The sequence below is a fragment of the Amphiura filiformis genome, chromosome 6 (genome assembly GCF_039555335.1).
Source record: "Amphiura filiformis chromosome 6, Afil_fr2py, whole genome shotgun sequence".
Classification (NCBI taxonomy): domain Eukaryota; kingdom Metazoa; phylum Echinodermata; class Ophiuroidea; order Amphilepidida; family Amphiuridae; genus Amphiura; species Amphiura filiformis.
The window spans coordinates 30,807,345-30,832,219 of record NC_092633.1 but is presented as its reverse complement, the minus strand read 5'-3'; the positions used below and the strand labels follow the sequence as shown (position 1 = coordinate 30,832,219).

Sequence of the window (24,875 nt, the reverse complement as noted above, 5' to 3'; positions counted from 1 at the left end):
TTATCAAAAGTTGTGTTCATCTTTTGTAAGCTCTTGCATGTTTGTTAAACTGTATTTCCCATTGAGTGCAATGTTTACTTAAGGAATGTACTCTTTTTGAAAAAAAAAAAGTAAAAGTTTTATGCCTGGTGAATCAAAAATCACCAGTCATATTTTTCTCTTCATGTTTTTAAAGATTGTTTTGGTTCCAAAAGCCCCTGTTGGATTTGCAATGATTTTTGTTTTCTTGAGTAAGGGTAAGGGTATAGTTATTATTGGAATGTTCTGGGAAAATGAGTAAATATGTTCAACATATTTCTATTTTAAAGGTTAAAAGTTTTCCCATTTTAGTTCAGTTTTTTTCTTTAGGACTTGGAAATGTCAACCTTTCTTCTACAAATGTCACATAACAACCTTTGGTGACAAACACCGTATAAAGTGAAGGCTGTTTTGCAAACACAAGAAGACGTTTTCATCTATGCATAGAGGGATGGCTTAAAAGTATTTAATTTCATCCTAAGTATAGCATAGACATTTATGATCAAAACAAGGGATACTGACTTCAAAATTTAAGCAGAAAAATATTAGAATTTGTAACTTGTGTTCAATGTTTAAGGGAGTACTACACCCCTGCCCAATTTTGTGCCTATTTTTGCATTTTTCTCAAAAATTATAGAGCATTGATGACAAGTAAGATATGTATATTATAGGGGCAAGGACTACAACTACTGCACTGGGAATTTTATTTCAGCACAGACAACAGTTGTGGAGTTACAGTCAAAAATGAGGGAAAACCAATATTTGATCAATAAATCAATAACTACTTGCCTTGAGTTCCTGAATTTTCAGTGCAGAAGTTGTAGTCCTTGCCCTATAATATACATATCTTACTTGTCACCAATGCGCTATAATTTTTGAGAAAAATGCAAAAATAGGCACAAAATTGGGCAGGGTGTAATACTCTTAACCTTATCAGGAATCATTTTAAACATCACCTGTATGAATGATCAGTTACTGCATGCGGAAGTTGTGTCATATGTAGCTTTTTGGATGCGAATACAAACAAACAAATAAAATAAAATATCTGTGAAACATAAAACTATCCACCCACTCGTGCTCCTCTAATTTGTCTATACTTACACATGCAGATTCAGCTAATCAATCCATTCTCACTTCTACTGTGTGCAGAATAGCTTTTAAGAAAATCAAAGCAGATGCATGCATTCAAATTTTTGTGAAAATTCAGTAAGATATATTAAAGGGCATTTCATGATTTTAGCATCATCTTTTTTGGGGTATGATTCACTAGATATCCATGAAAGAAGCTAAATTTCTAAAATTTCAGTTGATTTGTACTGTGAATTAGCAAGTTATGTGCAATTGACGGTGCTCCATAGGTCATTCTGTTATACTTGCAATTTCGGGCTCTTGACTGCCCGAGAATACAAATGGGACGATACCTTCATCAAACGAATCAGAATCTGCAAGAAAGGTTATGCACAGCAACATTATGTAGATCTAGGTTTGTGATGGCATAAAAATCTCAACTTTTTGTTGGTAAGTTGGAGGAGGCTGTGGATCACAAAGTGCCCCTCTAATTGATACATTCGAATCTGTGCATAATGTCACATTGTTTTCTGGGAAGAAGTGTATTTAAAAGCAAAATGCAGGATAAATAATTTAGTTTTCTACAGCCTTTTGGTTGATCAAATTGAAATATTTATTGATGTTTTCCATGAAAACAGGATGTCAGGTGCACATGTATTGTGTATATTTTTTCATAATTTTTCAAATAATCAATATTTTGTTGAATGCTATTTGTCTTTTGAAAGGAAATGGCTATCTAAGGCCAGCAAGGTAATTTTAAAATGTGAATTTCAGGACAATGCTAGAAAATTTGTTGACATTTGCTGGATTTCTTAGTAAAAGTGATCCACAGCCTCATCCTCCTACTTTCCTCAAAGAAGTTGAGATTTTTATATCATTAGAAACCTCTGACTGGATAATGTTTATGTATAAAAATTTTCTTGCAGATTAATTGTTTTAGCAAAAATATTGGTAAATTTGTATTACGTTCTGGTACACCAGAATGCCAGAATGAAATTACAACACAGTGGCCTATGGAGAAGTCTTAAGGGCAGAGTAATGGGAGAGAACATGGACATTTTCGAGCATCATTATTTCTGAATTGTATGTCCAAAGTATATAAAACTATACATTTTTGGAAAGGAAATGAGTCAAGGAATCCCATGGTGACGTCAGATTTTTTCAAAAATCTTGAGTTTTTAAAAATCACAAAAATCACTTTTTACCCCAATTTTTTGTGACAACTTAAAAAAAATCCGTTCGAGTAAAACAATTTCAGTTAGCTTTTTATGAAGAAGAGACATGAACTTAGGGAAGGTTTTTTTATTTTTTTTAAATTCGTCTCTTTTTTCAAAATATTGAATTAAACACGTGAAAAAAGCAATTTTGTCACTTTATTCAGCTAAAAATTGCACATAATGGTGTATATTTTTGTTTAAAACAAATATTTTGAAAAAATGAGATGAGTGAAATAAATCAAGCAAAAATATGTGTAGATATTAACGGGCGTGGACGAATGTGTCTTCCATTACTCTGGCCTTAATACATATAACCATGCATAACTCACAAACGCAAAATCGGAATCAACTGACATTTTGGGAATAAGCTTTTTTCATGGATATCTGCTGACAAATGTCATAAAAAGAGTATGCTACATTAGGATCATGAATTAAATAGTCCTTTAATTGATTAGCTATTTAGTTGAGTAACAGGCAGGTTGGTTGGGGTTGGGTTGGTTTTAAGGCCAAAAAATAAATGCTTGTCCATAGATCACTTTCAGAAATTGGGTCGGTCAGTCGGTCGGAAATACTTGTCTGTATATAAAACACTCACTGACCACAGAATTTCCACCAAAGGCAAATTCAAGGTAAACCATACTTTAGTTGATATGTAGGCCTACATGCCTGGCAGACTTAAAATACTGTATTTCTAAGTTCAACAATATTTTACTTGTGTATACGAAATATCGGAACCCTCATCCAGGGGCGACTGCACAGGGGGAAACAGGCAGGAAATTGTATAATACAACATTTCTTTTATAAATTCAGTTTTTCAGACGAAATATTATTTTATTTTGGGAAAATTGTTCTATGGTCGGGACTGCCGAGATGGTCAGTCGGATGAGGACAAGCAAACAACTTTTTTTGGGCCTAATTTAGTTGGTTGGTAATTATGTATTTATTCCAATGTATTTACTTTCTATCTATTTATTTGCACTTCCTCTAGGCAAGGTAGTTTGTTCACTGGCGCAACACTGATATCCGAGGAGCCACTGTTAATAACATACACGAAGATGAAATGCTATATTGCAACAAAGTGATGTCTGAATTTGTTTATAAATTGCTTTTCTCACTTGGTCAGTCTTCATTGACAAATGTGAGCTGACCACTGATGTTTATGGACCTGTCATATGTTTGTTTCCGTTTATAGTGTAGTTTGTTGACCAAGATCTGTTTCCTCTCTTGGTAGATAATCAAACCAGGTCGGGTTATGGTATGGTATTGCTTTGCTTAGGGCTGTATGTTTTCATAATATGAACACACTGGCAATATTTTCTATGTTTTGATCAACTAAAGTAAGCATATAACTTTGACATTTCCTTCTATTTTCACATCACCATAATATTTACTCGCTTCACTCTGTTGGCTTCAAACTTTGACCAGAATTTAACACTAGATGATGTTAAGCTAGAAAATGTTAACAAATGATTGCAATTCAATTGAAAAATATAAAATTTAAATGTTGAATTGGCTAATAATTACTGAAAAATAAAAGAATGTTGACCTAAATTGTTTGGAATTGGGTCAAATTATGCATGTTTGTAGTAGTGTTAGACAGGCAAATACTACAGTTTGACTCCCAAGTCAAGTATCTTGAAGTATGTGAGCAACATTGTAAACACAGGCTTGAAGTATGCGAGCTAAACACAGGCTTCTGGCGAATTGAGTCCATCCATACATATATGTACCAGTGTGCTTATGATCTTTGCTGTTGCCAATATGACATCATTTTTCTCACAAAGGGCATGTGATGAGTAAGACCAACAAATATAGTGATTTCATGAAATTGGAAACAGGTATATCAATATCACAACATTATGGCTCTTTTAAAGCAGGGCCATAGTGAAAAGTATGAAAAGTCCCACTAACCCTAACCCTCCAGGGGCTTTTTGGTGACGGGAAGGGAAAGAAGGAAGGTATAAATAAAGAGAGACAACAAAGAAAGAAGTTATTTGCTCTGGGTGGGATTCGAACCCTAGACCCCTCGCATGCCAACCACTGGCTCGGCGCCACTTTGCCAAAGGTCTCGGGCTTCACTGGTCAGCGAAACCGTGCCTATATATCGCTTAGGCCGATTGCGTCATCGCACCACTTGGGATGTACGCACGAACAGCGCATATATCAAGTAGTATTTTTTAGTACTCAGGCGTGTTAGGGTTAAAACTACCAAAAAACAGCAGGTGTCCCCCTCAACCAGGCTTGGTGCTCCTCCCTCTCCATGGAATGAATCACACTTGCTTCCGATTCAAGGTATGTTTTCATGAGTAAACATATGGCTCCATGAAAATTATATTACACATATTGATATTTTTGTAGATTGATTACTTGCTGGCTAGATACTGCCTCAGTGCATTTTATATTAAAACCTCTCAAACATTTATGAGAGTTCAGATGCAAACGCAGATAAATGCCATTTTCAATCTTTTTACGTTAAGGCCACCCCAAAATCCAGGGTGTGCTCAGTACAAATGACCATACAGGGATGTGCTGCAAATGTGGGTAGCATTTTCGCCCTTTTGGTAGGCCTATCAATGGCCCCCTTTTCTAGGTCAATTTGGGTATATAGATGGGTCCTTTTTTCTATCTCGGAAAATAGCCCAATTTTGCCTCACTATAGCCAAAATTCTTGAAATTTTCCCAAAATTTTGGGGAAATATGTAAATATGAGGACAATTTGGGCTAAATGTGGCTGAAAATTTTGGTATATTGATGGGTCCACATTTCTTGAACAATTTGTATATTGATGGGTCCACTTTCATAATCTCACTGGCACACCACTCCCCTACCCAAACCAAACTTGAGTACCCCCAGGCCAAAATAATCTTCCTTTTGCTAGCTTTTCATTGACACCATGCTTTAAAAAAAATCCAATGTATATTTTTGAAACTATGATGAAAAAAATACCACACATTTTCTTATTTTGTTCTTTATATTTGACAAGTTATTTATTTCTTAAATCAAGAAAAATGGATATGTGACGCGATCAAGCAAAATCAGTCGGAACTCGGAAATATTAAATTTTCAGTTTCTTATAGAATAGTAAAAATCATTTACAAGGCTGGATTTTGCAGAAAACCCCATTGAAATTGAACAACCAATTCCAAAGATATGAGCAATTAAAGAGTTTCCAAAACAATAGGAAACAAAAGGAAATATTTCCTTTGTTTGGCTATATCTCAAAATCAATATTTCCGAGTTCCGACTGATTTTGCTTGATCACATCACATATTAGTATATGCATCTGAACTCTTCATGTGCAATCAATAAAAAGCATATTCTTCTTGTGTCTCATACATGATATAAATATCTTTGAAATGACATAGGAAAATATAAAATTATTTTCTATATGTGAACCTTGCTTAAAGTATTACTTCGCTGATCTTTACTGCTCTTGCCGTTTGTCTCGTAAATCTGGGCTTTTTAAAACCCCATCTATATGCAGCATGCTTAAATAGAACAAACATATTGGGAATTTGAAATTGGTGCCATGAACGGGCTGATAGCTCACATGGTAGAGTACTCAACTTATTTTTAGAACCGTGCTTGGGCCATATTTTGGTGGTTGTTCTCATTTAAATTTGAACATTGATATTATGCAATTATTAATCCAAGTTTTTGCTGTCTTACTTTTGTTAATCAAAAATATTTTAACTTTAAAAAATGAAAGTAGATATGTTTTTTTTAAATAAATTTTCACATGTTTTAAATGATTAACAATAATTTGTTTTAATTAAACTGAAGCAGTTTGTAGCTTCAAGAATATTCCAATAGAAAGCAAAAGAAACTAAAGTCTGAGCTGGATAAGCCATCAAATCTATAGATTATTGTATTATTCTGCACAATGTGTACATGTCTCATGTTGCAAATTAATATATTTTGGTGCAATAGAGGGGAAGTAACCTATACGTTTATTTCCTTCCTGATTTTATCCCATTTAATAAATTGCAAGGTAAAGGGAAACGTGGCTCGTTGAATCGTGGTTCGTCGGAACAAAACTAAATTGGCATTGATAAAAGTGTCTCACTACGTTGCTAACCATCCACTGTGAGAGGCAGTGGTGCTGACAGTGATAGATAAAATCACGATGTTACAATGATCTATCCTTAACTTAACAGTGCTATAATCGTCAACCTACTCCTTGTCAGTGGGTGTTTCTCTTGAAATCAGTGCTCATCTTGCTGCATATGTCTGCACTCTTCATGAAGCACGCATTTTGTACTGCAGCCAGTCACCTCGCTTGACACTATTTTCACCAAACTTGAGTGCTATTATTACGGATGTTGCTAGTGTTGTTGAATTCATAATTTCGTCTTGTGAGTTGTTGTATTAGTTGGGAATAAGGTAATGGTGCCAAGTTCCTGCCAGCCTGTAAGTATGGAAGATTTGCTTGAAATGGAAGTATATTACAGGAATATGGAAGTCGCATAGGCTATAGTGGGATTGTAACACATGGCACTGCAGGTCAGTGTGGAAGCATGTAATTCCTTTGTGTCTACTTGAAAAAATGTCAGCTTCTGCAAGTAAACTGCTGTTTCTTTAAAGTACTATGCACAGATTATTATTGCCTGTCTCATAGCTGCAGTGATAGCTCACCGTACCAGGACTATGCCGTGCCCGTCATTTGTGTTTAACAACATGATGTATATTACATAGACCAATTACGCTGGTAGGAGTAATTTGGGAAGGGGAAATGGAAAAGGCATTTAGTCTGATATCAACATGGATGTTTAGAGATGCTGTGATGTAGAGTACAGCTTGTATATGGCCTCGTGCAGGTTGGAGACAAATTTTGTTTGTTTGTTTGTTTGTGTGCACTGTTTCTGGCTTTAATCTAACCTTCCCTTGTTTGATGTGAACTTGCAGACTTGAAATAGCAGCAGAAGTACGTCATCTATCTTGAATTATTTGAAGTACACGTGAGTTGTCATGCATATTCTAGTGGAATGAATATCAATTGAGTAGTAATTTCCATTGATAATTTGCTGCCAGCAAAATAATAATAGATTGAAAAAGCAAATAATAAGTGGATTTGATTTTGATATTGATAATATCAGAATAGCTGTCATTTATATTGGTTTCTCGTAAACACACTAGTGATTGATGCTATAAGAGTTCTTTAAGGTCGGCTTTTAAACAAGCACTTGTTCAGATTTTCTCCAAACAGTGATGCACACTTTGGGTTTGGTGATACTTTAATTTGTTTATCTGATAGTGAATAAGTGACGTATTGTTAGCAGAAATAACAAATAAGACAGTGTTTGGTTGCAACTGCTTCATATCAGACTTGTAATAACCACCATACGTCTGCATTTCAATCTGCCTAAAGTAAACTCAGATATTGAGATTGCACCAGTATATGGTATATTGCTACAATATGATGGAGGAATTTACCTAGCAGAGACGGTGCCTGTCAGTAGTTGTCGATGTTGTACCAAACTGATGAAAATTTTCATATAATAATCCTGGAGATTCCATCGATCGATAAACTGCCTTTGGTGAACGCTGCATTACTGATGGAGTATTCGGATTCGAAACATTCTAGGCTACAAACATCCAAGATGGAAGCTATATATTGTGAACATGTGGATTTTTTAACCTGGAACACCTAAATCCTCCAGAATGGATGTGACATCTGATGATGTCCATGATATCACCCTGGAGGTGCCACGTATGAACAAAGGAAGGTCCTATAGTGATGGCTTCCCCGATGGTAAAGCTCTGCTTCCACGGCAAAGGGTCATGTCAGATGGATCAACATACTTCAAAGGCTGGCAGTCACATTTCAAGAAATTGAGTGTATGTATTAGCATGATCTGTCATTGCTAATTGTTTTATTGTGTATAAATGTTGTAATCGTTACTAAAGTAGTAGATGATATATCTATAGGGATATACAAATAAATGTCTTGAAATTTTAATAGTTTCCTCAACATGTGAAGGAACATTTTTTTCTCCCAACATGTTGAACTTGTTGAAGTTATAATTTGAAGTATTATGAAATTTCATTTTAATGTTGCTGTCATGGGCTATTCCAGAAATTAATGGCACCCACTAAAGAAGGCATGTGAAATGTTACCATACATTTTTTGTGATTCCTAGGCCAAAATTGTCAATTTTGATAAAAAATATGCTTAAAAAGATTGGGAATTCCCAGTGACCCTGAAGAAGACAGTCAATTTTTTCCCAACATTTTTGGGAATTCCCAAGCCTAAAAAAGTGGTCTTTTTCTTGGGAATTCCCATGTTTTCTTTAGGATTTTGAGAATAATGACCATTTTGGTGAACATTTTCGGGAATCCCATGTCTTCTTTAGGGGAGTGCCTTCAATTTCTGTAATAGCCCAATGTAATAATACGTCCAGATTTCTCTGTATTAGAATTATGTCAAAGTAAGTAACTCATTTTGATCCCATGTTACAGGATATGATGAGTGTTTTGCGACCCAGAAGTCTGTCATTTCCAGATAATGATGTTAGTTGTTTAATTCAGGCGAGTTGCTTGCCCTGTATCAGTCTCATACAGGGTGAAGGCTAAGAATGCAGCTTATACAGCTTTGCATCATTTTAGTTTGGGTAAACTAACAACAGCGTAAAATAACCTACCAAAATAAATAAAACCAGCACAATTTCTATTTATTCTCCTGCCATCGCACATAAACCTTTCATATCAAAAAACATGCAACTGCAGTGCAAATCTATATCACTTATCCCCTAACAGCTCCACATTATACCTGGGTGGAGTGAGGCAAGGGTAAACTAACGGCAACTCTATATCACCACTTGTAATTATCCTCTAACAGCTCCCAATTACACCTGGGTATGGTGAGGCAAGCAAGGTAAAGGACTTTGTACAAGTGCACAACATGTCAGCACTCCAGGGATTCAAACATGTAAAAATCCTATAAAAATGTAAAAGTTCAATGTGAAGTAGGTGCATACTGATTAAGCTTTCTTGGTATGCACATTCTCCGCTTTCCGGGAATATTGCCTATATTGCTAACCAGCTTGCTGCTACGTCAAAAGAGTTAACGCACAATTGATCATAATAGATTAAGAATTCTCTTGGTTGAGGCTGTGCCATCTATTGCACTTATACCCTTGTCACGTCTGTCAGAGGGACACCCTCGCAAAATCCCTATTGGTTTGCACAGGGCCATTCCGTTCCAGAATTTTCTCCGCACAGAAAATATCAATTTGCTTTAACTTTTGTAATTATTTGGGAGTTATTTCCTACGATAAAAAATCAAGCTTTTAGGATTATTTCATCAAAAGGTATTTGTTTTATGGCATGTTTTGGGATTTCCCCCATTGAGTGCAATGGTAAATGTCCCCTTTGTGTCGGAGGGTGCGAGATGGAACAGCCGAATCCCAGCAAAAACAACCAATGCGATGAAATGATCCATTGTAAGTGATATGTCACAGTCGGTCGTGAGCATAGCAGTTGCAATTGCCATCCATATTCACTTACCACTTTATATTTAAAGTCTTTGCAAATGGACAATTCCACCTGTTTCATAATAGGGAAAGCTATACTTATTGTTTTAGCCTATGTAAACATCAATGCTGCATAATGCTTTATCACCTGTACAACTCGCAGTCATATATACAATGGGTATAAATCTCAAGGATTCAAACTGAAGATGAAATTCAGTGCCACTCTATTTTCCACCCACACCAAAGAAATTGAGAATTCAGACTCTGTATAACTCCTTGTGCATAAAATACTGATAATCATCATTATGATAAAGATAGCATGTGGAGGTTATTCCCCTTTTTGCCATCTTTTGGGTACAAATTGGTAATTGCATGTACCTGCATTGGACACTACGTCAGAGCACAGCGCATCACACAACATCTGTGATCGTGCATTTGCACGGTGTTCTCTGTTTGTGCATGAAGGGTCAAATGCTGAAGACACCCTTAAAGGACTGTACCTACAAGATGGCCGACATGTGACGTCACATTGACTATCTACATATGGCATTTTCTTTGGCAAAGGCAAAATTTGTTGACAAATGGTATCACATGAGCATTATAGAGGTTTGCACATGAAATACTTAGTGTGTCTTTATGATAAATGTGTTATGTGCTAATTATGCTTAAAATTCAAAGCTTGCTGGACAACTCATTGAGACATAGAAACATAGTTTACATAGCAGAGTCTGTATTCTTGTATTTAACTCAATAATATACACTATGGTTTTGCCTCATTAAAACCCTTGACTTGAGTCTCTTTTACTGGTAATTTTCTGAGACTTGGAAGATCATTTTTATTAGTAATTTTCAATATACCACACTGTTGTTTGCTGCCTTTTCCACTTGCTATGGTACTGATGTAATGACTCCATCAAGCAAAATGAGTTTTTTTGACACTTTTAGCATCATAACTGTAGAAAGTTATGTGCTAAAAACTGATTAATTCAGTTTTCACAATCACACAGTTATAATCATGTGGTTTATAAGCTCAATTTTGATGGGATCTTATAGTTCAAGCAATGGTAACAATGAAAATATTGAAATTGTTGAGCTCAAACTATTCATTTTGCTTGATCATTTCACATTTAAGTAAAATGCCAAATCCCTTTTCAAAAATAAACATACTACAATAACTAATAAGCATCCAGCCCATACTACTCAGAAGACTATGCCTAAAAAGGATTTTGAAATTTTGCATTGTTTTAATTTATATTATGAAACAATAGATTAGTTGATGATAATTTACATTTCATAATTTTCTTTCATTTTATATTTTACAGTCTGAGGGTAAACTGAACACCTCGCCATCAGATGCATATGGCGGTACTACAACACCAACCAAACTCTCCAAGCGGGAATCTCTTAAGGTAAGCTTTACAGGTGCTTATCAATAAGAACCATGAGAGCGCTGTGTCCTTCAGAGAGCACATCAGCATTTATTCCTTCTTTCATAATCTTGTGGGTATATATCGATTTGTGTGTTCATGTGTTTGATAGTATGTGCAATGCAGTGTTCCACGTAATTGTTATCATGAGTTGTTTTGTGTTTGTGTGAAGGATCAGATGCTGAAGACACCCCAAAAAAGGCTTGCACCTACAAGATGGCAGCCATGTGATGTGTCACGTCGATTATTTCTATTGACTTAGGAATTAATGGCCAAACTGACCTAGCTTCTCATGATAATTTATCAATTTTAAGATTTTTTTTTGTTTTTCTCTCTTTCCCCTCCTTTCTTTGTGTTTTGTGTGTGTTGCTGTTGTCATCATAGAAAATCTTTCACTGACTATGTTGGACTATTTAGCAGTCTTTTTTTAGATGTTAAACACACTCTAAAGTAAATTTTTTAATTCTTCTGTGATGTGTGCTGTGCTTTGAGCGTATACAAATAATAAACAATCACACTGATTGGCTGATCAACGGTCATGACAACAACACGGTTGACCCATTGGTCATCGGCGCGTAGAAGGGAGGAGACTTTACCTCTTCTATGCGATCAACGATCACCAGCACATACCTGAACCCCAGAAGAATTAAAAAATATACTCTATACACCAGAAGGAAATAAATGAGATGTTGTTCAAGTTGAATTTATCTTGATGACCTAGATTGAGAGAGAGAAGTAATTGAGAATATGATATATCAAGCATCATTAGGCAAGTTCAGTGTATGACATTAATTGACTCTCTCTATGCACAAACTGCATCATTGAGCAATGTGGAAGGCATCTGCATACTGTCTCTAAATGCCCTCTCTAATAAATGCCCCTACATATTTTCTTAATTAAAGGTGACCAAAATGCAGAAATTGCCACGCAGGCAAGCATAAACTGAAATTTTTTGGCATCATGATTGCCAAAATGGCGGACCTGAAAGTAATTTACGATAAAAATAAAAACTTAAACATGGAGTAAACTGGAAGTGACCTGTACTATTTTGCAGACGCTTAAGCTTACATACCACAATTTTATTGTCCAAAATTCTAATAAATGCCCCCACCTTCAAAAATGTCATGCCCATGGCATGGTGGCATTGATTAGAAAAAATACAGTGTGTCTGCTGTAAATTTTTGTTGTTGCTGTGTTCAGTGGGCTATTTGAGGTGCTTACATGCTATTGGTATACTAAGAAGATATACCGTAAAAGTAGACATTTTTGCTCTATATTTTGAATGTTCACCTTGCGACAGATTGCCATGTGGTCGATTCCGAGAAAATTGGTGGCACCTGGAAATTATTAACACATTTTATTGGCTACCGCAGACAAAAGACTGTGCACCCATTGGCCATTAAAAGCTGTAACCAAGCACTGTTAGGCTCATCAAGCATTGGACTAAATTATTTCTTAGGGGGTAAATTAGTTTATTTTTTAATATAAATTTAAGTGGTCCCGTTATTAGTCAGTATCCCAGGCTATCCCACCTAAACCTCGCATCTGTAGATATTCACACATCTCAATTATTTACGTTTTCAAATCCCCCAGCATATCTTGTCTCCATTACTAAGTAATTATTTATAAGGAACATGATGAGCAATACGGACCCAGTACATACACTAGTGAGTATAATTAAGCCATACCAAACTCTTTCTTATGTATAAATAATGATGTTGCCATTTTCTTGCCTTACAGGCACAGAAGAAGAACTACCGACGGGAGAAAAACGAGTCACCAAGGAGCTACTCAGTGCGCTCAAAGATCCCTCTATTATAGTCATGGCTGATCACCTCAAGGTACTCCATATTTTGTGTTTATATATCATCACTGGGGAAAAACCTCATATATGTACTTTTTGCCCTTGAACACGGATGAAGCAAACCATTCAATATAAAGTCTACACCTAAAAGGCTTTATCCATTTTCAAGGGCCAAAAGTAAATATGAGGTATTTCCTGCATGTACTTTTGGCCCTTGAACATGGATAAGCAACCTCTTCAATAGAAAGTTTACACCTACGAAGCTTTATCCATTTTCAAGGGCCAAAAGTACATATGAGGTTTTTCCGCCCAGTGACGATATTAAAATTGCAAACTTCCGGTTTGAACTTGCCAGATTAATTTTTGATCTTGATAAATCTGACTCCTTAGATTTGTAAAGTGTATGAATGGCTGAAAAAAAAAAAAAGGTATGTATGCAAGAGTAATTTAAAGGCTGGATGGGAATTGAAGAAGAAATTTCAGCATTTATCAAGTAAGCAATGACCCATAATGTTGGTTATTTGATGTGCACATCTAGAGGAATAAATAGTAAATATTTAAGGAGGCACTTGGTTATATTCCATACCATGAAGTATGATGCAAGTAAGAGATTGACGATAATCACACTACTAATTCTGTCATCTATTTTGGGCAGCGTATTTGGTTTAATGCCATCTTACATTTCCCAGAACTAGGCAATGAATTCTTGTCACACCTTGTAACTGATGGAAATACCAACATTGGGATACAAACATGTTATATCTTAAACATTAGTACAATTCAAATGTGAGTTCCAGTAGACAAGGATAGTTTTGAGTTAAACTATTCTCCAGATGCCTGAAAGTATAAATAGTTTGATATGATATTATGATCATAACCATAACATAACATTTACCAAACAAAATTGGTAGATAGATATTCTAAGATTAACCCTGTAATATAAATCTCTTTGAATCTCGATATGATAAGCAAGTCAGAGATCAAGTTTTCAGGGCAGGTGTTTTTTCCACCTGTTTTTACTTGCAATTGTCTATGAAGAGCAATTATCCTACTTTAATAGGGCCAGTTTTTGCATTCACTATTCTCCGCTGGCCTTCCGCTTCAATTTCCTATTCGTATACTGAAACAACCTGACACTTTCTAAACTGCTGCTATTAATTATGGAAGTACCAAAAGTGTGCAAGCTCCTAGACTGGTATTCTATTAATGTACAGTCCGTATATAACAGTGGCATCCACCTAGTAACTATCCAGGGCATTGCTCCTTGGAGGTGATGAAATTGTTTTGCACCAATTCTTTCCACTTATATTTTGACGGTCAGTTGAGTAAACAGAAGTTATTGATTGGTTGATCAAATTTAGTGTTATTGTAGACTGCTGTGTGATATTTGATGACATTCTATGATAACACTTATATAAATTGTTTTCTGCAAATGTCATTTCCTGTGGGTGCTTTTATATTTCCACATAGATATCAATCACAAACCATATTTCACCTAATAAGTGCCCTTTCCCAAAATAAGCACTCGATATTTAGAATTTCCTTTTTAGTGTACTTTTCACATGAAATAAGTCAAACCTCATTATTCAATCATAGGAAAATGATATGGCTTCAGGTTTCACTGGCTTTAATATTAAGTGTACAATTCTGTCTATTTGGCCCACAACACTCTTGTGTGGGCTAATGTGATGGTGCAGCTGGTTGGCTGTATGTCCAGTAGTTACATACATTTGCTGAATGGAAGCAAAAACACTAAAGATTAACCCTGTGAAATGATATCTTTTTGAATCTTGATATTAATATGATGAGCAAGTTAGAGATCAAGTTTCAGGGCAGGTGTTTTTTCCACCTGTTTTTACTCTTCAATTGTCTATGAAGAGTAAGTATCCTACACTTTAAATAGGGCCAGTTTTTGCATTCACCATTCTCCACTGGCCTTCCGCTGCAATTTCCTGTTCGTATTGGGAAACAACCTGACACTTTCTAAACTGCCGCTATTAATTATGGAAGTACCAAAAGTGTACAAGCTCCTAGACTTGTATTCTATTAATATACAGTCTGTATATAACAGTGGCATCCAACAATCCAGGGCATTGCTCCTTGGAGGTGATGAAATTGTTTTGCACCAATTCTCTCCACTTATATTTTGATGGTCAGTTGAGTAAACAGAAGTTATTGATTGGTGCGGAAGGTTGATCAAATTTGGAGTGTTATTGTTAGACTGCCGTTTGATATTTGATGACATTCTATGATATCACTTATATGAATTGATTTCTGCAAATGTCATTTCCTGTGGGTGCTTTTATATTTCCACATAGATATCAATCACAAAGTGTATTTTAGCACCCTTTCCCAAATAAGCACCCTTGGTATTTTAGAATTTCCCTTTTAGTGTACTTTTCGCATGAAATGGGCCAAACCGTATTATTAAATCACAGGAAAATGATATGGCTTCAGGTTTCATTGGCTGTAATATTAAGTATGCAATTCTGTTTTTTTGGCCACACAACACTGTTGTGTGGGCTAATGTTATGGTGCAGCTGGTTAGCTATCTGTCCAGTAGTTAATTACATTCAATGAGGGGAAACAAAATCACTCAGATTAACCCTGTGAAATGATATCCTTTTGAATCTTGATATTATGATGAGCAAGTCAGAGATCAAGTTTCAGGGCAGGTGTTTTTTTCTACTTGCTTTTACTCTCAATTGTCTATGAAGAGCAAGTATATTTTTACATTCTCCATTCTCTGCTGGCCTTCCGCTGCAATTTCTCGTTCGTATTGGGAAACAACCTGACACTTTTTAAACTGCCGCTATTAATTATGGAAGTACCAAAAGTGTACAAGCTCCTAGACTGGTATTCTATTAATATACAGTCTGTATATAACAGTGGCATTCAGCTAGTAATTGACCTTTTCGGTAAATCCCATAACCCTTTGCGAGTACACCTGAGAACTCGTCATTTTACGTCACGCCGACTTGCAATGCGCAGTAACGATGTTCGATAAACGATGTGGCATCGGCGCAGAGCGGTGTGACGCAGAATGACAAGTTCTTAGGTGTACTCGCAAAGGCTTATGGGATTTACCGAAAAGGTCAATTAACAACTATCCAGGGCATTGCTCTTTGGAGGTGATGAAATTGTTTTGCCCCAATTCTTTCCACTTATATTTTGACGGTCAGTTGAGTAAACAGAAGCTATTGATTGGTGCAGGAGGTTGATCAAATTTAGAGTGTTATTGTTAGACTGCCGTGTGATATTTGATGACATTCTATGATATCACTTATATAAATTGTTTTCTGCAAATGTCATTTCCTGTGGGTGCTTTATATTTCCACATAGATATCAATCACAAACCGTATTTTAGCGCCCTTTCCCAAATAAGCACCACAGAGGTATTTTAGCATTTTGTTTACGCGGCCTCTTTCAATGTTCTTTACGCATAAAATGGGTCAAACCTCATAATTAAATCACAGGAAAATGGTATGGATTCAGGTTTCATTGGCTGTAATATTTTAATATTAACTTAAAAGTGTTCAATTATTTAATTTTTTTTATCAGTTTGCAGCATTTTATTACATGGAAAATGTGTACTTTTAATAACACAGTATAGAATCACCACTTGTATTATAGCTTAGTTTAAAAGCAATTGTGAATATCCGGTTGCACTTTCTTTTTAATTAACTTTTTGCAAGTATTGTAAATGTAAGTATTGTAAGTCGTCAAAATGTAATTTAGTATATTATTTATATTTATTCATAAATGTACCCACAAAATACTTAATACCTTTAATTCAAACAATTTTGCTTGGCAAATCCATTGAAAAAGTACTTTGCCGTCTCTGCTGACGATTTGATCAGTCACAAGTGACTTGGTTCACTGCCTTTCCTACTAAACTTCTTGTTGACATTCCTGGAAGCGACAATGTTTTTGTTTCCAGCTGTGGATCGTATATGTGATTGAGAGAAATGATACCTTCATTAAGGTTGATTGCTTTGGTGCCTTTTTGCGATTTTGGATTGCTTTCCTTATTGTTCCTCACTATCATGTATACGATCTACTGCTGAAAACAAAACATTGTCATAATCCTATAAACGTATCTATTTACTAACCATGTCTTTGTTACCTGTACAGGTTCGAGGTACATTAAAGAGCTGGACCAAACTATGGTGTGTGCTGAAACCAGGCCTTCTTATTGTATACAAGAGTCCAAAGGTATGCTATGTTAAATTCATTGTCAGATTCGTCTTATAGGTTGTCTGATTTTATGAGAAATTTGAGAACTTATCATAGAATTAGACAAATCAAACCTCAAGTTTGGCAAAAATGGCACATAGTTTACACTAGAATGACAATTTGTCCGTTTTCTGAAAGCCAAATTCTGTATTCTTTTCCGTTTCCTTGAACTAGAAGATTCTAGGGAATTCTGACCATTATGATACCAAAATAAGGCTATTTTGAAAATTTATTTTCATTATCATCAACTTGCCCTGTAACAAGCCATAGTTATTTTTTAAATCCTTGTAATCCCTAGTTTTTTTGCTCCATATTTTTGTCTGAATAAGAGTTTCACAACAGATACCTTTCTTTACCTGATATATAAAATGTGTTGTAATATTGAGAACCTGGCTGCATATAGATAGCTGTGTATATTAAATTCAGTATACCTACATGTAGTACTATGTAAGTTAACAAATGTGATGCAAATTAATCCAATCAGATCAAGCGTGGCAATCATGAAATTGAGATACAGGCAAAAAGTAGGGAGCAAATACAATGAAATAAATTTAAAACAAATTAACATTTTGATTCTAAAAACTGACACTCTGGCAACTAATTATGGTAGGCATTAAAAGATTTCGGCATTAAAATACATTGTTCCTGGGCTAATAATAACTCAATTGTCAAAATTGTTGCAGTTTGCTGGTTAGTTCAGATTGTGTCAAAGTATTTCCAACAAGTAGAGATAAAAAAACCCTCATAAATTGTAGGATGCTTGAGAAATGGGTCAAAGTATAAACATTATGAATTAAACTTTCATTCCGCCTCAGGAAGTAGAATGTTTTCTATTTCTTGACAGTTGACACATTTTCTGTATGCCAGGTTGAACAGCTTTTATAAAAAGCATTTTGAAAGACAATTGCACAAGCCTTAAATCACATAAAAGTGTCTGGGGAAAACCGTTGCCCTCTATGAACCTCTAGTGCTTGAAATTTAATATGTGCTGTATGTATTGATGAAGATGAGAACCATGTGGGATGTACAGGTACATATTGTGTGGTTTAGTATAGCTTATTTCCAGCTCCTTATATGCAACGGAAGAATGAACTATTGAGACCCATGCAGTTTTGGATGTGAAAGTGTTGTTAACCTAAGGCAATCAATTTCCGTTGACTTTTTTTATTTTGAGTTCTGATTTCATTAACTAACTTTCTGTTACATATTGTGTTTTTCAAAAACAGTTAAACTTTTGTTCTAATTCTAAACTTACAATTGCGAAGTATTGGTTTTGTTAAACATAGATGAATTGATACATATTGAACATTGCAAAAGTATATAATTTTGTTTTTGTTTTATAGTTGATATATAAACCCACCTCCCTAAGCTCAAAATAACTATGCATACATTGTGTATGGATTGACATCTGAAAGCATTAAAAGGCTTCAGAATTTGGAATTGTACAATAAACAAAAAAAAGGCAAATATACATTATTAAACATTCTTAGTCAGTGGCTGTGGTTTAGCTTGTAAGCGATGAATTTAATTACCGTACTGACGCGAGTATAGTCCCACCCCGTTTTTGGGTGAACATTTTTCAAAATTGGGGGTGGGACTATACTCAATTCAAAAATTGTAGTGTCCCTAGACCTAGACCTAAATGCTAGGATCATTCATGGTTGACCTAAAAAAAAAAAAAAAAAAAAATTCAAGATATTTTGTATTTTTAATATGAAAATTGATAATTTGTATTCATGTCATAGTCTATTAATGATTTCAAAATGCATTGAATTTGAATGCATTTTGAAATCATGAATAGATTATGACATGAATACCAAGTATCAATTTTCATATTAAAAATACAAAACATCTTGAAATTTTTATTTTTTATTTTTTCTAGGTCAACCATGAATGATCCTAGCATTTAGGTCTAGGTCCTGGGACACTCCAAAGCTGAAAAATAAATAACTTAAAATTTTTTTTTTTTTTTTTTTAATTTCTGAAATTTTTCGAAAAGTTGGGGTGGGACTTTACTCGAAGGTGGGACTATACTCGCGTCAGTACGGTACTTCCTGCATGCCGTCTATCACACGGTAGAGGATATGGCTGCGTGTAAGTAGCGTGTTGTAAGCGTAGTTCGTAATACGCAACGCACTTGTAAACAGGTGACCATAACTTTTGTTAACTTATTTTTTCCTAAATAAAACTAGTTTTAGTTATCAAAATAATAATTAACTTAGAATGAGAATAAACAATAGGAATTTTTGTTTTTGCTATCCTCTACCATGTGACAGGCAAGTCCAGGCTGCATCGGCATCCACTACTCAAAATGTTGGACCTGCCTGTCATCTATCACATGGTAGAGAATAGCAAAAAGAAAAATTCCTATCATTTATTCTCTAATAATTGAATTATTTATGCCTCTCATTGGTGTAGCCTCAGCATTGTTAACATATGGAGGGGTGTTATTTCCCGGTTTAGCAAATCATTATGAGCCATGGGAGATGGAACAGAATATTAAAAAGCGTGTGTGCATCAGTTAAGATTTCAAATAGGTCTCTTTCTCTCTCTGCTCATAAAGTTCTAGGGGCGATGCAAGAGTAATATCATTTTGAAATGGGTAAAATGTTACATAATGCTTTGGTATTTTACCCGAAGCAAACCAGTGAAGTTCATAGAGGTAGGATCAGTTTTGGGGACTGATTTGGGTTAGGGAATTTAGATGCATTGCAAGTCATTTATCAAATAAGCCTGTGGTGTAGTTCCATAGCAGCCCATCATATGATAACTGGGCAGAGCTGTGTTCAGATGGCTTGGATAAATGGATAGTGTAATGATTGAAGCTCCAAGCATAAAAATGAAATACTACATTCTTACTAAGTTATATTGACATGGTAGTTTCAGTATCTACCATATTTACTCTATTAAACTCCCCATTCTATTAAACACTTGCGCTTGGATCACTGAATGGGTCTTTAACTAAATAAATGCACTTGCCATCCCCATTCTATTAAACACTTGCGCTTGGATCACTGAATGGGTCTTTAACTAAATAAATGCACTTGCCATCCCCATTCTATTAAACACTTGCGCTTGGATCACTGAATGGGTCTTTAACTAAATAAATGCACTTGCCATCCCCATTCTATTAAACACTTGCGCTTGGATCACTGAATGGGTCTTTAACTAAATAAATGCACTTGCCATCCCCATTCTATTAAACACTTGCGCTTGGATCACTGAATGGGTCTTGAACTAAATAAATGCACTTGCCATCCCCATTCTATTAAACACTTGCGCTTGGATCACTGAATGGGTCTTTAACTAAATAAATGCACTTGCCATCCCCATTCGATTAAACACTTGCGCTTGGATCACTGAATGGGTCTTTAACTAAATAAATGCACTTGCCATCCCCATTCTATTAAACACTTGCGCTTGGATCACTGAATGGGTCTTTAACTAAATAAATGCACTTGCCATTCTAATTCTCGCTATTACGCAATAAAGGCGCCGCCAGCGGTTTGCGATGTAATCGTGATGTATCATGGGAAAAGGTCGACATCCAAGTCCGCATAATCTGAATATTACCATGCTATTACATAGGAACACGTGACAATAGTTTTTTAGTTTGTCAAAATAAAGGTGTTACACGCGAATCGATACTCAATAATACTTAATAATGTGATTTGAAATGTGCACAATTAATTTTTTCTCTATCGATTTGCGTGTAATACCGTTATATTGACAAACTAAAAATATTGTCACGTGTTCCTATGTAATAGCATGGTAATATTCAGATTATGCCGGACTTGATGTCGAATTTTTCCCATGATACATCACGATTATATCGCAAATGCTGGCGGCGCCTTTTTATTGCTAATAGCTAGAATTAAGTATTGTTTTCTGATAGCCAGGAATTTAGTTTGAGGGGGAAAAGCCAAATTTTCGTACCCAGTTTGTCAATATTATTTGTCCTATTTTTAGTCATTTTAATGACACTTTACTCTTTGCCATTCCCATTTTATCCCTGACAAATTTATGTGGGGGGGGGGATTTTCCTTCCAATTCCCCTTGGCTATGCCCCTGCTCTATAGGTGCCGCCATGTTGTATTTCAAACCAGAAGCCGTATTTTGCGAGTTCCGGAAGTCGTATTTCACAAGTTTTTTCATTGAAAATAAATATTCACTTCTAATAAATGCCCTCTTTTAAAAAATGCAACACCCCAGGGCATTTAATATAGTAAATATGGTCAGTCTGAAACCCCATACCACAGACCATTGAATCCTTCACTCCGAATGACTCTGACTCTGAGACACAAAATGTGAATGTCTTGCTAGTCAAGGTCGCATGCTTGAGATCAAACCTTCAAATGTTTAAACATGGTGCTGCACTCCGATTGTCAAAAAAACCCTACTTTGCGTGTTCTTTCTTTCTGGTTTGAAACATGCTGAACTAAAACTTTTGAATGTAAAACCAGTGTAAACCACCTAAACCTGAAGGTTCTGAATCCTTGAAAATTTGGCCTTCCATATGGACATGCCTTGTGACAACAGAATTACCTGATCAGATTAGTTTAGATATTTGACACTGTTGTGACAATAAGTTGTTTATTAGTAATTCAACACCTTTATTCATTTCAAACCGTGTCTAGCATAGTATAAAGCAAACACTTTGTTAATGGACTTTTTGGATATCAATATAGCCTTGTGAATTTTAAGCTCAAGTACTTTTTATCTGTATGAATATCTTTATGTAGTTTGTGCTCAAAATAATTTGTTTGTGAAAAGGTATACATTTGAAAAGTGAAATCAGTAGGTGTTTTGCTGGAACAAGTTGTGCTGTTCCCCTTTTTTTCTTGGATTTTTGGCTCTGAGCGGAGCTTATCAGTGCCTTTGTCATGCAACTAACTAGCATTCATTTTCAGGCCACAATACGCTGTTGGTTTTTATGCTAAGGATCATTTAATGACTGATATGAAGACTTAAGTTTCGTTTCTAAGTTTGGCTAAGTTATTTTCGAATCGATTGCACTCCAGATTTTATTGAAATTCAGGCGATAAAAGTATTATTTTTGGGTAAAAAAAGACCAAAATAGTCACGATAATCGAGTTATATCTTGGTTCCCTGTGTGTGCTAGAGATTATTCTGGTCTGTATAATTTAAGATGCGTAATACAGACGGAAACCAATGGAGGTACATTTCTTAAGATTTAGTTCAGATCAGAAATTATTTGACTACTTCTTAACTTTTCTTCACTATTTCTTTATAATTTAAATAAAGAGATAGGTAAGGAATGTCAAAAAATAGTCAAGAACATGTCTGAATCTTGAATAAATTTCTGATCAAATGACTTTTCTGGGGGACTATTTGGCTTGCGCAAGTGCAGTACGAAAAGCACTGTGCCGATTTTTTTGTTAAAGGTCACGTTTTTACCGATAAGCTGCGATGCTCAACAAACTTCGTACTTTTCTATGAGGCTATTTTGAACCAATAAATCGATTAGTTTTTCTTGATTGATGACATCACCATTTCTGAACCAATCAGCAAACAGTTTTGTGTGATTGATCGATTCTTGCAGTAGTCTCCACAGCAGCCAGTTTGGTTCCGCCCCTTCCACACAAACATTTTTGTGGAGGGAGCGTAACCAAACTGGCTGCATAGGAGACTAAGTTCACTGACCCACTGACCTTGCAAACTCAACCACAGAGAGCTACGGTGCATAATCGAGGTGAAAATACGCTAGTTTGTTTACCATTCTGAGCTCATGAGCTTCTGGTAAATGTCATTCAAGCATTTACGAGCATACCATAATATTTTTTTTTATTAAATATAAAGATGTTTATTTAAGTTATTTGTAAAATTCAGCGATGGACTTAATATAGAAGTGGTTTGATTTTAGTTGTAAACGCGGACTCGACCGGCATGACAAGTTGAACATGTGAAGTTCCAAATTCGAAGCCATGTACTACTATTCCATGTATGCGTAGGTCTCACACGAACTGCTCCGAGGTTATACTGACTACTAGATTGTCTACTTTTGTACTTTCGTAAGTGATGAAATTGAAGAAAAAATCATGAAGTGAAATCTATCAGAAATAAACACTGATGTGATGTAGGCTAGTCCTGCTTAATCGGAGTACAGCATCCAGACCAGGCAGATCCAGATCCGAACAGAACTTACGATTGTTCGGTTGGACCCGGTTAAACACACAGGTCACAACAGACATGTCAGGACAGAACAGTTTTGGTGTTTACAAAAAATGCAAATGATCTCAAGTCACAAAAATTTGTTATAAAATTTCATTTTTGTCTCGCCTCAGTATTTCTGTCTGTCCGGGGTGTGGATGTCCGTGTGTCCGTCTGGAGCTGTATCTGGGAAACTGTAAGACCTCACGAGTACGTGGGACGCTACTTGGTGGGAGGAAGGGTATCTAAGTTTGCTCCGTAATTGTATGTTTTCGGTGAAAAATAATGCAAATTAACATAGCTAATTTGCATAATTTATGCAAAAATCAGCGCAAATTGATAAAATTTCATTTCTGAACTTTGTTCAGGATGGGACTTAGTAATCACTATTTCCGTCTGTGTGTGGGGGTGGGATGTCCGAATGTTTGTCCGGAGCTGTATCTGGGGACCCGTAAGTCCCTCCGCGACGCTCTTCCGATCTTGAGACTGTTACTAAGTTTGCTCCGTAATTGTATGTTTCGGTGAAAATATGCAAATTAACATAGCTAATTTGCATAATTTATGCGAATATCAGCGCAAATTGATAGCGGTGCATGGTAACGAAACCTTGTGACAGGAATGATACACACCTGCTGATCACCTGATTAGTTTTTGGCGAAAAGTATGCGCATTTAGTTGTTAAGTTGCATAATTTATGCGGGCGCTTCTACAAAATGGTTGGAAATCTGAAGAAATCCGCCTTGTGAAGCTGTTTCTGGGGATCCGTAAGAATGCTAAGCCCTATGATGATGAAACGTGGTGGGGGTAGCATGACCAGAGGATCTCGACCTGATTCGATTTTCAGCGCAAAATATGGTAATTACCTACCTAATTTGCATAATTTATGCATAATATGCAAAAACCTTTTTCTCGGAGACTAGGGGTCGCACATTCTTCAAACTTGGTGGTGGTGCATCTTGACCCCAGACAGAACAAGTTTGTATTGGTTAGTGGGTGAAGGTCACTCGAGGTCATCCAGGGGTCATCTAAGGTCAAATTACTAAAACTGTCGTATGGGCATGAAACTTGGTGGGTACAGTTAACATTTAGAGTCAAATTTTCTGACGGTCATTTTGGGGTCATCCGAGGTCACTTAGGGGTCATCCGAGGTCAAATTACTAAAAACTGGCGTATGAGCATGAAACTTGATGGATACACTTAACATTATGAGTCAAAGTTTGGAAGGTAATTTCGGGTCATCCAAGGTCACCAAGGGGTCATCTGAGGTCAAATTACTAAAACTGTCGTATGGGCATGAAACTTGGTGGGTACAGTCAACATTTAGAGTCAAATTATCGGACGGTCATTTCGGGGTCATCCAAGGTCACCAAGGGGTCACCTGAGGTCAAATTACTAAAAACTTGTATGGGCATGAAACTTGGTGGGTACAGTTAACATTTAGAGTCAAATTTTCTGACGGTCA

At 35.9% G+C, this 24,875-nt stretch overlaps 1 protein-coding gene across 1 annotated transcript in view; it reads left to right on the top strand.

The window, feature by feature from the left end:
• Positions 1-24,875, top strand: part of LOC140155254 (oxysterol-binding protein-related protein 8-like) — a 98,596-nt gene that overhangs the window by 44,158 nt on the left and 29,563 nt on the right. Inside the window, 5 exon segments of the mRNA XM_072178012.1 lie at positions 8,763-8,813; positions 11,098-11,184; positions 12,943-12,967; positions 12,970-13,043; positions 17,141-17,221. Of these exon segments, the coding sequence (XP_072034113.1) occupies positions 8,763-8,813; positions 11,098-11,184; positions 12,943-12,967; positions 12,970-13,043; positions 17,141-17,221 (318 nt within the window).